Raw genomic sequence first — 12,035 nt, 5'->3', positions numbered from 1 at the left:
ATTTTAAAAGTTGCGAAACTAGTTTGTATTGATCATGTCAATTATTTAGAAATATCGGAATTTTTTTGGAATGGCGTGAATTCATTTTTAAATTATAGCAAATTTTTTTATGATTGTTACAGTCATGTAAATTAATAATTAATGTGAAATCAAATTTTATTCTATTATTTGAAATCCATGCAATTATTAGATAATTACCAATATATACATATTATGCACATAAATATACATCATGTAAAGATTATTCCGGTTTTAATTTATATAGCATTGAGTATGTAATATAACATATGAAAATAAAACATGCACAGAAAGTAAAATTGACGTTGATATTTTAATGAATATAGTTTTTCATTTCGAAAAATTCTTTTTCCATTAATACCTGCGGGTAAGAGCGACCGTATCGCAAAACTTTTGTCGGTAGCCGCATTCTCCTATTATTCATCTGCTGCTTATCCGTAGAAATAGAAATATTAATATTATGAAAAAAGTTTCAAGACTTTTGAACGTTTAATATTTTATGTAGTTTGAAATCAAGCCGGGTTATTGTTTCAGCGAGATATCCTCCTACTGGAGCGGCCATGCGCAAATTTAAGCCATTGAGAAATTGATTTAAAATCTTATATACTCTCTTTTTCATATATAGATAATAATATTTTATTTTCATATGTTATGATTTTATAAATAGTTCATCAGGGTAAGAGTCAGATTCAGATGTGCCAGATGAGTTACCAATGCATATACATGAAATAATATAAAAAACACACCATTTTATTTTAAAATAATAAAAATATATATAAATTCTTTTTATACATGAATAAATTCATAGTATTTTTGGGATTTGGTTTATCTGAGTTTATAATTTAAAAATCTATAATTTTTAAATTTAAATTATTTGTTTAGTATTGGTTAAGTTCAATACTCAATGGCTAAAATTTTAATTACGTAAATTAATTTAATTCATTATTCTGTTTTTTTTTATTTTGTAGAGACCATACATACCTCAGGGTCGTAGCGTTTTCCAAAGCGCAATCTCATTGATGGAGCCCTTCGCGCCATGTCTAGTTCGGATGTTAAAGATTCCAGAACTGGATAAGGCAACTCCTATATAAATAAATAAATAAATTACTTTCGAAGTTGTTTCGTACATTACTATCTGTAACAAGCTTATATGTGCACTTTCAACGTCAATATTGGGATGTCATGTAGTTACAAAACAGCTGTTAGACGAAAGTTTTGGCTACTGTTTTTGAGATGCAGAACGAATTATATACATACATTTACTACCTTAAAAAGTATGAAACTGTTCCTAGTCAATACTTATTTCAAAGTTTTGAAGCAAAAGGTAGTAGATATTGAACCAAATTTACTGGGCGAGAAAAATTTTATTTCATGACGTCTTGACTTAAAAAAAAAACAAAAAGAACAGTGCCCATTTCGGAATATTTTGAAGCTAGTGAATATAATTTAACTGTAATGTTATAACTATGCCTAAATGTGTTATGATTAGTATAAGACTGGTAATCCTGGTTAACAACCATAATTTTAAGTTATGATTTTCCATAAAACCAGTTAACTCTTTGTCATGATATTTCATTTGTATTCGTTAAAGTTAGATTAAGGGGGGAAGTCCATATAGACGCATGAAAATAGGTCATATTTTAAAAATATTTTTAAACGTGATGGAATAATTTTATTGTTTTTAAACTTTGACATAGCTTTATTTAACCCTTTTAGAATACAAAAAAATATTTAAAAAAATTTTTATTTTCAAAATGGCGGCTCAGCATAACTTTTTGTGGACTGCCTCCGGCGCGAGGTCCAAAACTGCTGCATTTCTCACTCATCAACCGTCGATCTGAAAAAAAATTTTTTTAATGTTTTCTTTTGAGAACATATCAATGGGAAGGATAAACCTATAAAATTGAAAAAAAGGTATAAAATTCAATAAAAAACAAGCCTTTGAAAAAAAAATCTGAATTTTTGGCTATTTTTTTGACATTTTGAGCTCCAGAAAATACTTTATAAACGCAAAAGATCTAAAGATTTAGGTTTCTCCTTCCGATAATAATATAGAGAAAGGCCTCACCAAATTTCAGACAAATCGATACATAACTTTTTGAGCTACAACACGAGCAGTTTTTGAAAACACAGTTCTGAGATAATCGCGTTTAAAGATTTAGTAAAGGAAAATGACCAGTTTTAGTTACTTACCGATTAATCTGCAATATCAGGTCCATACAATAGTTCTTCCTTATCTTCAAAAAACTGATTTTCTGTAAGTTGTTGTTGTTTGTGAGCTGTACCAGCATCTTTTATTTGTGAAAGGCTGCTACGATCCTGTCAAGTTATTCGCGCCTCATCAGTATTATCAGCATATGCTTTAGCATAAGTACCATCAGTCAAATTCAGAAGGTTCATTATTCTTAATATTGAACTAAAACCTTCAATAAATATCCTAGCTGCAATATATGGTGAAATTTCAACTACCCTTAGTCCACAATGTGGGTGTTTTGATGATAGTCGCGAAACTGTCGCGTTGAAACTTTCATTCGCGTTCTGCGTATGATCATCAAGGCATCGTTCAAGTAAATCATCTTTGGACAAATCTTCATAAATTGGTGAAAGATGCTGTTTCATTTCTTTACCAAGTAATGGAGCTAAATCTACGTCTAGAAGATCTTGACCACTGGTACTTTCATTATGACTTGTACTGGCGTCAATTTTTTCACCTGCTTTATCGGTAAACTGATTGCACTGATAACGTCTTTTTAGTGTTATTTTGTTCAATATTACTTCGCTTACCTTTTAAATAATTCGGCATTTTTACGTATTGAAATGGACTGAACACTACGAATTTTCCAGCTAAACTAACTATATTTCTCGACTAACCTTTGTTCGTATACCAATATTACACATGTACTAAGGTACATAGAAGTCTTTCGGTTGTAGGTCAAAAGAAGTATTTCTAGTTATTATAATGAAAGAGACCTTTTTCACTCGAAATTTAACAATACGCTTGATCGCTTGACAATGCGCACTCCGACCCGCCCTGTTATGTTAGCTATAACTTTGTTAATATAAGAGATTTTTTTTTGTCGACTCGTTAATATACGCTCAACATACTATACTTGCAGATTATCGAAAAAAAAAATTTTCAATTTTTTGAAAATGTTATATGGACTTCCCCCCTTAAGAAAACGTCTGTCTCACTTTCTGAGGGGTTCATAAATTTACATTTTAACACAATTATATTACATTTTAGGTGGAAGACGTATCAATGTCAGCTTGAATATACGTTATGTTATGTGCATTATTTCTTTTCCTATTGATATGGTAATGATCAACCATATGTGTGGGATTGTATAACAAAAAAGGTGCTGTAAAGGTACAAGCAGAAAACTCATATGGGTAAAGATTTTGTACTTTCTCATGAGCACATTATTAAAGGAAAAGAAAAGTATAAAAATATATAACATTTATAATAAACAATACAAGAAAATATAATAAATGAATGAATATGTTTTTGAATAAATACATAGTATTTTTTTTAGCTTTGTGAATCTACTAATTTTATTTCTAATATTAATTGTTTTGTATTGAATTACAGGCAAAATGACAAATACTATTTGAGGGGTTCGATTTGTCTAAACTGTAATAAAAAGATTGAAGCAGACCCAGTTGAAGGTAAGCTTGCACATACAGATATACACACGTAAATATATATATATATATATATATATATATATATATATCGATTTAATATTAATATTGTTAATATAAAAAAATAATTAGAATTTGAGTGCAAAACTAACATTTTAACCCGACTTGAAGAATGACAATAAAATATATATCAAATGATTTTCAATATCAATATTGAGTAATATATTAGATAATATTTGTAAAATTTATATGCAAAACAATATTTACCAGATTTTTCTTTACATCAGATTTGTTATTGTACAAGGCGTCTCCACCGTATATAATTTAAATTAGAATACACATACATAAAATGATGGAAGCTACATAAGCGCTTCCATCATATTTTATAATATTTATCATATTTAAAATTTTATCAGTGATGTAAGAGATAAATTGAGCAGTTTATATATTTTTCCGTGATCAGTTTGTATTTTCTTTATTATGCAAGTTTAGTAAAAATGGTGGCTTGAACATGTCGGCAATAGTGGAAAAGTGATTGAAAAGAATTTGATTTAGTTTTTGAACCGTATTGATTATTGCGGAAGTATAATATTATTAGATATAACAGACAAACAAAAATTTTGTTCAAACTTTAAACAGAAAATGGTCTCGGCCAGTTTTGACGGAGCAAATGATTAAAACATAAAATTGTTGTAATACATTCACATAATAGAAATATTACTTGAAACATAATTATAAAAAATACGCACATCTTCTAATTCATTATCTCTTTTTCCGAATCTCAATCTCAGGGATGGTGCCAAAGCTTTTCGTTGTTGTCTTGCTGCATAGAGACCCGCTGTATCGGTAAATCCAGGCCCTGAATCTACCCCTGCTCCAGCCGCCTGTAACAGTTCGTACAGTTCACGGATATCTGGAAAAAGGCAAGTGAATTAATAGATTAATTTCCTTGTATTATTCACCAACTGTGAGCATTCTATTATGTTATGTGAAGATCAAGTTATAAGGTCAAAGTTAAAATAATTAGATGATTAACGTTATGGGAATTGTAATAGAAAAAGGAATGGAATTTTTGCTGTAGTACGCGGTAAATATTTAGCATAATGAATCGCACCTGACGTTGTGTGAAAAATTATATATCATTCATACAATATTTTGATTAGTCATTAAATTGTGAGTAAATTTTGTGAACATTTTCAGTGAGGTGATGGATAATACATTATCGCTTATCACGTTGATAGATTTAGTGATATTGGACACGATGTAAATTAGAATTTCCAAAATAGACCTACCATTTTCAATTGAAATAATATTGAAACTATATTAATATATTATATTATATGACGTGCTTATTATAATCATAACTCCCACATTTATTATTTTTTACATTTTTAAATAAACTTTTGCGGCTGCAAAGATTACAATTCAACAAACCGACGCAAAAGAATGTTCTTGAAAATACCTTTATTTATTAAATTGATTTGTTATTGGAACATTTCTCTTATATCTTTCCCTATGCATTTACAATGGGAATTGATATGGTTTTTATTCATAAAGCTAAACCACTCTATGGTTTCTCCGCTATTACAATAAAAGTGTTTTTGTACTTACATAATGACGCCAACATAACCTTGATTTTCTATAAACGCGCTCAGAGAGGAACACACGCTTTCATATACAATAATACTTTTACATACATGCCGTTCGCAAACATAAATCGTGTACAATATTTCCTTTTGTACGAAAATGGGAATCTGTATAATATTTATATCGAATAATATTGTTCGGATTGAGTTCTAAAAATGTGCCAAGTTCACGCTGTGGCACATGTAGCAAAATTTTCAAAGGTTATAATCTTCACCTCATTCTCTAAATTAGATTCAGCATAGACTTTTTAAACAATATTTATTGTCATAAGTTTTATAGAAAAACATATAAAGATAGTTGTGAATTTTGATATTATAAGAATTTTATTTTTCTTATTTTCTAATATAAACTAAGATATTGTTGATCACAATTGATTACAGTTGTTTTAAAATATGAGCGAAATAAATTATGAAGTTGTTAGCAAATACGTCAGTAACATTTCTATAATTTATTATTTCTCCAGATTATTTAACAAATAAATTAGCATTTTGCACAACACTAATACTCTTTTGCATGTTTAACCACATCTAATAATTGAAAAATTGTTATGTTTTTACCTACCTACTGGTATATATTTCTAGTAGTAAAAATCATTGTCTGATATTTCATTCTTAGATACTTTTAACAAAATTTAAACAAATCTGTACTTATTTCTACGCCTCAATTTTAATTATAAGTCTCACAAAATAATTTTCTTTAAACTTGAACGGTTAAAACGGTTAAAACGGTTGATGTGGATTAGTCAATCGTTAATCCGTTCACAAGAAATTGAGCGTTTCAAATCATAACTTTGTACCAGACATAAAGTATTAAGAGATGTATAATTTAGATTACTAAATGTGCTTGGATGAAATGATCACTGTCTGAATATCAGTCCTTTAGAGCTGACAAAACGATCAATGAATGAAGTATACTTCATTCTATAGTGAATAATATTTTTATTATATAGTATATGGTATAGTCTCCGATTATAGCATAACGTATAACGTATAATCAGACATTTGAACAATTTACATACCAATATCCATCAAAAGCGTTCAATTATCAAATTTTATTTTTAACGCAATGAACATAAAAAATAAGCTGCACAAAGTTTATTGACTTACACGTGTGATCTATTACTAATTTCTGAAGTGAACCAAAGTGACAGAGATATAATTCAACGTCGTCCTAATTCTCCCTAAATATTGCCCTACTTAAGCATAGATTTTTCCATCGAGGACACCAAACGTTCTAGATCAGCTATTAATTTCGGTGAAACAAGATTTATATTCATAGTGAACTACCAAAAATAACGAGAATTTTCTCTGCCAATATTGTCAATTGCAACCGTTACTTATTGATTACTTTCATTCCTAGAACATTGTCCTAGTTTTATACAATTTGCTCACCCTTTTATTATCAAAACTGGCTTTTTTATAAATGTTTTGATTTTTTTTTCAATTTTTTTATTTTAGTGAAAAGACATAAATTAAAATTGATACTTTGGAGCACCTACGTTCGTGTTAAATATAATATTTAACCATACATGAAAGTATATGTATGAAGTTATGTATATATATGTATATATATATATGTATATATGTATATATATATATATATACATATGTTTCATAAGGGTTTCGAATGTGTAGCTAGGCGTGTGATTGAATAAAATGCGGCTTGAATGACCACTCAAAGGATAATGGCAAAGTTCTACACGAAAACGAGCGACACGTATACTTGTCAACAAGGTTATGAAATGTTGGAAAACTCATTAATGAAATCCCATATCGGAAACAATATATAATATGCAGATATTCGCACTAAAAACCATCTGAATTTCTTTAAAACTAGTCATGTGTTGGATGTAGCAGTCGTCCGAATTGAATTCTCATGGTTCAATACATATCATAGTAAAACAAAGTAAAAGTGAAATTACACACATAGTCAGAGAATATTTTGTAGTCACTATAAAGGAAAGTATTGTCACTTCGTTTATTACCTCGTTGACAAGTTGAATGAGACAACCTTCGGCAAAACGCATTCTGAAAGTATTTGATTTAAAGTGCAAAATTATAGACTTAAAGGTTCAGGTCAGTAGATTTGATAACTGATCTAATACATATATATATATATATATATATATATATATATATATATATATGTTATCCTTTAAACATTTACCACGTCACTGTGAGTATTGTAATCCATGAATGGAAAATCAATCATCTCACTTAGTGATGAGAAGATCCGACACTTTTTTCAATTTCAATTCAACTACAATTGAATTTTATAGATAGAAGATGCTCTTTGATGTATTGAGTAAACAAATATCACGAGCTAATGGAAAATGCCAACACCACAATAATTGTAGTTCGTTATACGAAATGAATTCTCAATCAAACATAAAAGTTTTAGTTTTTATTTCATAATTAAGGAAAATTTTTATTGTGAATATAGAATACAGTTTATAATTGTGCTCTTGAGTTTACATCATAAAATATCGTTTAATATTAAGTATAAAATATATAAAAATACTAGCAGGAGAACCGGTTCAGATTTAAATCTTTACACTTTGAGACTGTTTTCCATCTAAAACTTTTTATACCCATATAAATAGTTTAAAAATCTTCATCTAATGCATCAAGTTATTCTACTTCCATTATTTTTCGTTGTGTAGGGTTAGGGTATTAGATGTGTCAAAAGCCATCCAAATTTTTTGGAGCGTTTACTATAGATAATAATAATAATAGGCTGGTTTATGGATTTAGATTTTTCGATTTATTTCAAGGGATGTTAAAGTAAAGGGTGAGATGTAGTTAGTCTCTAGATCTCTCGAACTCTATCTTACACTATATGTATAATATAAATAAATATTCACAAATACACACACACAAACACACACACACACATATATATATATATATATATATATATATATATATATATGTATATATGTAATATTTTTGCAACCAAATAGTCGAATTAAAAAAAGATTAAATAACAAAATTATTTATTCCATTAAACGTTTCGACACTTGATGTGTGTCATCATTCAGTAATCAAACCGGGAAAACCAAACAGAGAAAATTAATTGTGATGTAAAATTGATTGAACACTAAAGTTTAATCTTTTTTTAATTCGACGATTAGGCTGCAAAAATATTACAAATATGTATCAACGCCGACAAAACTATCATCATATATATACTAGCAAACCCGACGATCTCCGTTTCGGCACCAGATGGTTTCGCGAGAAAGATAAAGAAATTTTTTGTTTGTTTTATATTTGAAATCGAAAAATTTGATTTTGTTACACAATAGTAATGAATTTATTTCTATTACAAAAATGAAGTGTTTTTTAGTTGAACTTGTCTAAGTAAATGAAAGTGAATCCGTAAATTATCCGTTTCATTGAAGTGCTCTTTGGTAAATCACATTTTTTGTTTTTTGGTCTGACGTTAACACAAACAAAGCGGTTAGTTTCCCGACTCGTGAACAGGCAACGTATAACTGCCCATGCGAAAAACAATGATTTTCTAAATTTATCCCGTAAACACTAAGCGTTTGGCCTTGTGACTTGTTAATTGTCATTGCGAACTGGAAATTGCAATCGTTTGAAGTCAAACGGAAGGCCAGTCGGAATCATTGGGGTGTCACCAAATCGACAGCAATTTTTGATTGAATGGTGAAATTCAGTGCTTCTACATCAGTCACCACAAAACCATACATTTGATATATTTGGTTTCAATTGCATGAATTAACAAATATTAAGAGAACGGTTGAAACTCTAAGAAATTATTTCATAAGTAATTATGTACCCTTATTACAATTGGCATACAGTCGAATATAATATAGAAGCCATGCTACTATTCATACATTGTTCGTAAAACTTTCTACGTTTCATTCAAAGAGATGAGAATCTTTTCATCCTAAAATGTATTCGAATTTGTAATTTTGAATTGTTCTGTTAATGTTCTTACCTAATTCTTACTTAATATTGCCCTTTTGATGATTAATACGTATTATTGAACAATCAAAGTTCTGTTCTAAATTCTCTTTAGTATTTGAGCAGGTTGATATAATGTATATGGAAGATTGAGGAAATCCGTTCGAAATCTCTTAAAATTATCATAATATCAATTTTGAATAATATTCATAAACCACACAATTATTTTTAAATTTTAATTTTATATTAGTATTGACGGTCAACTATATCAATTTAGAAAAATTGATTTATCTATTAATATATATTTCTGTGTAGATATATTTAAAATCTTATTCAAAAAGGACGTTTCGATTAGAATTTTAATATCAAAAATTCTTTATATTTTATTCGTAATTCCCCAGATGTACAAAGTATTTCATGTAATAAGAATTTCATGAAATGTTAATTATCCCAAGTAATTAAACTTTATATAAATTGTTATAGAGTCACTTATTAATAGATGAATGAGAGTAGGTTTTAGTAGGCGGAAAATCGTGTGCCATCATGGTTTACAAATATCTTGCTATATATATATATATATACATAAACATATATATATATATATATATATATATATATCCAATTTTTTGATATAAAAAATATAAGATATATTTTGCATCTTTAATATGACTATACGTTTCAACATATAATCTTAAGCTATCTTCAATGGCAATATAAACTGGTTAAAATTTAATTGATTTGTAGCATATTTATAAAAGCATAGCTCAAATATTCATTAATTGTTATTGAAGTAAAATTAGAAATGCATATGTTTGAAAAAGGACATTAAAATCAGTTTTTTTACAGTACAGTACAGAATAATGAAACCTACTGAATAATGAAACAAATTTTGTTCTCGATATATATGTACATATAATGATAATGAGTAGTACTGCCTTAGGGCAGGTCCGTGTACTGAGTTAAACTCCTTTCGATTCAGGGCTTTTTTCAATTTGAAACTTATATAAGAATTATATTTTCAAGTACAAATGGACATCGCTACTGGACGATGCCAGGTTGCCCAAAACGAGGTTCGAACATGTAGACATATAGTCAAAAAACTTAAAAAACATACAACTATCAATTTGTTTTCTATTTATTAAGACGTTTCTTATTCAATTTTCTCTTGTGTAATTTCTTGACGAAGACATTTGAAACAATACAGATTATCGAAATGTACATTTGTAACTGACAGATGCTGAAAATTTCTTATTAAGATTTTGTATGCAACTACTGGTTTCTGGCTTTGACAGGGCAGTTGCATAATCTGCTGATTACGTAAACTATTGTTCCGTATTTATATTGACTTTCTGCAAATTTCTATTCAAATTAATTATATTAAATAATTGAACATTATAAATATAGATTCAGAAGCATTATATTTCTGATAATCATTCGTCTTATCAATTATTACATTTTAAATTCAATTAATTAATGAAAAGAATAGCTCTGAATCGATAAAACTCTCCTGAGATTTGTCACGCCTCAAAAATATAAAGGAGATGCAAATACTAATTTTATGTGAATAAAATTAGTACAAATAAACTTCTGGATTTAGTAGACAAATACAATTCGATAGCACTACGAAATATTAACTAATCGTAAGTTAACATTTCTATTTTGAGCATAACACAATATTGAAATATTAAAAGTTACAGTCATTTGCTTTATAGTAAATTTAAATTTTTCAATACTTTTACAATAAACAAATATGATGTAACCACTCACATATGTTTATGTATATGTTCAAAATGGTACCATAAGGTGGCGTATTATGCGGGAAATTGTATTACGGATCTTAACAGGGTATATATATAATATATATGTACATAAATTTATTTTACATATTCACGTATTTAATTTTGTACTCATCTGTAATTTTGCAGGCATATTATCTTACTAATATTTGCTTCTCGTTTCATATTATTTGATATTATACAATGTGTAGGTTTGTAATTCGAAAATATAACAAAGATTACATTAATTATAATGTACTTTAATAAATATGTCTGGATTTGATGATTAACAACTAATTATTTATTCATAGTAAAGCTAATCTGTTGTATACTCCGACACAAATCACAAAATATATAGTATATTTGTTATATATTACAAAATCATGTTTAGTTACATGAGTACTACTTTGATATAATAAAATAATTCAATGCTTATACTGCAGCTGCATTGGATATATTGATAATATAATTCAAATTTTTAAATCTTTATATATCTATAAAGACTTGTTTCAATTAAATATTATTTTTCTCGGACCTACAATTTGGGTTAACTGGTTATATTTGCATATTTATTTTATAATTAATTGTTATATATTTGAAAATTAGTTGATGACATTTTCGCATTTATAAATTATATTACGTAGTAGGCGTGGATCAATTTATTTTAACGTACTTTATAAATAAAGCTCTGCAAGTTAATTTAACTCACAACTTTAAAAAGTTCATTTGAATGCGTTTTCAAAGAAAATTTATAACTAAAATATACTAATAGTGCATTATGCTGGAATTGCAATACTGAAACTTTTATTATCAAAGTAATTAAATACTGTAAATTCAAGTTATTTCAAAGATTTACAAGTTTTTGTGTAAATGAGTTTATTTAAGTTGTTCACTATACATTTCGAAACAGTTTAAAGTTTTTTTGACTTGATATGTAATCAGGCAGTCCTAAAAATTTTTGTTCAATAATATGCTTCTTATAATAAACTTTATCAGGATACAGAAAGTTTAGTAAAAGGTTCAT

The 12,035-nt window shown here is 27.9% G+C and overlaps 1 protein-coding gene across 3 annotated transcripts in view; it reads right to left on the bottom strand.

The window, feature by feature from the left end:
• LOC113370014 (short neuropeptide F-like) overlaps window positions 1-12,035 on the bottom strand; it is a 172,709-nt gene that overhangs the window by 2,096 nt on the left and 158,578 nt on the right. The window contains exons 3-5 of one of the 3 annotated variants that reach the window (XM_026610651.1): window positions 4,410-4,573; window positions 1,000-1,101; window positions 380-448 (exon numbers count right to left, since the gene is read on the bottom strand). In XM_026610651.1, the coding sequence (XP_026466436.1) occupies window positions 380-448; window positions 1,000-1,101; window positions 4,410-4,573 (335 nt within the window). The remainder of the gene's footprint in view (window positions 1-379; window positions 449-999; window positions 1,102-4,409; window positions 4,574-12,035) is intronic. The other 2 variants (XM_026610652.1, XM_026610654.1) reach the window with 2 other exon arrangements.

The sequence above is a fragment of the Ctenocephalides felis genome, unplaced genomic scaffold (genome assembly GCF_003426905.1).
Source record: "Ctenocephalides felis isolate EL2017-DRISC unplaced genomic scaffold, ASM342690v1 CF-g0.4_SCAFFOLD_01492, whole genome shotgun sequence".
Lineage (NCBI taxonomy): Eukaryota > Metazoa > Arthropoda > Insecta > Siphonaptera > Pulicidae > Ctenocephalides > Ctenocephalides felis.
Note: the sequence above shows the minus strand (reverse complement) of the source record. Positions and strands in the feature narration are given on the sequence as shown.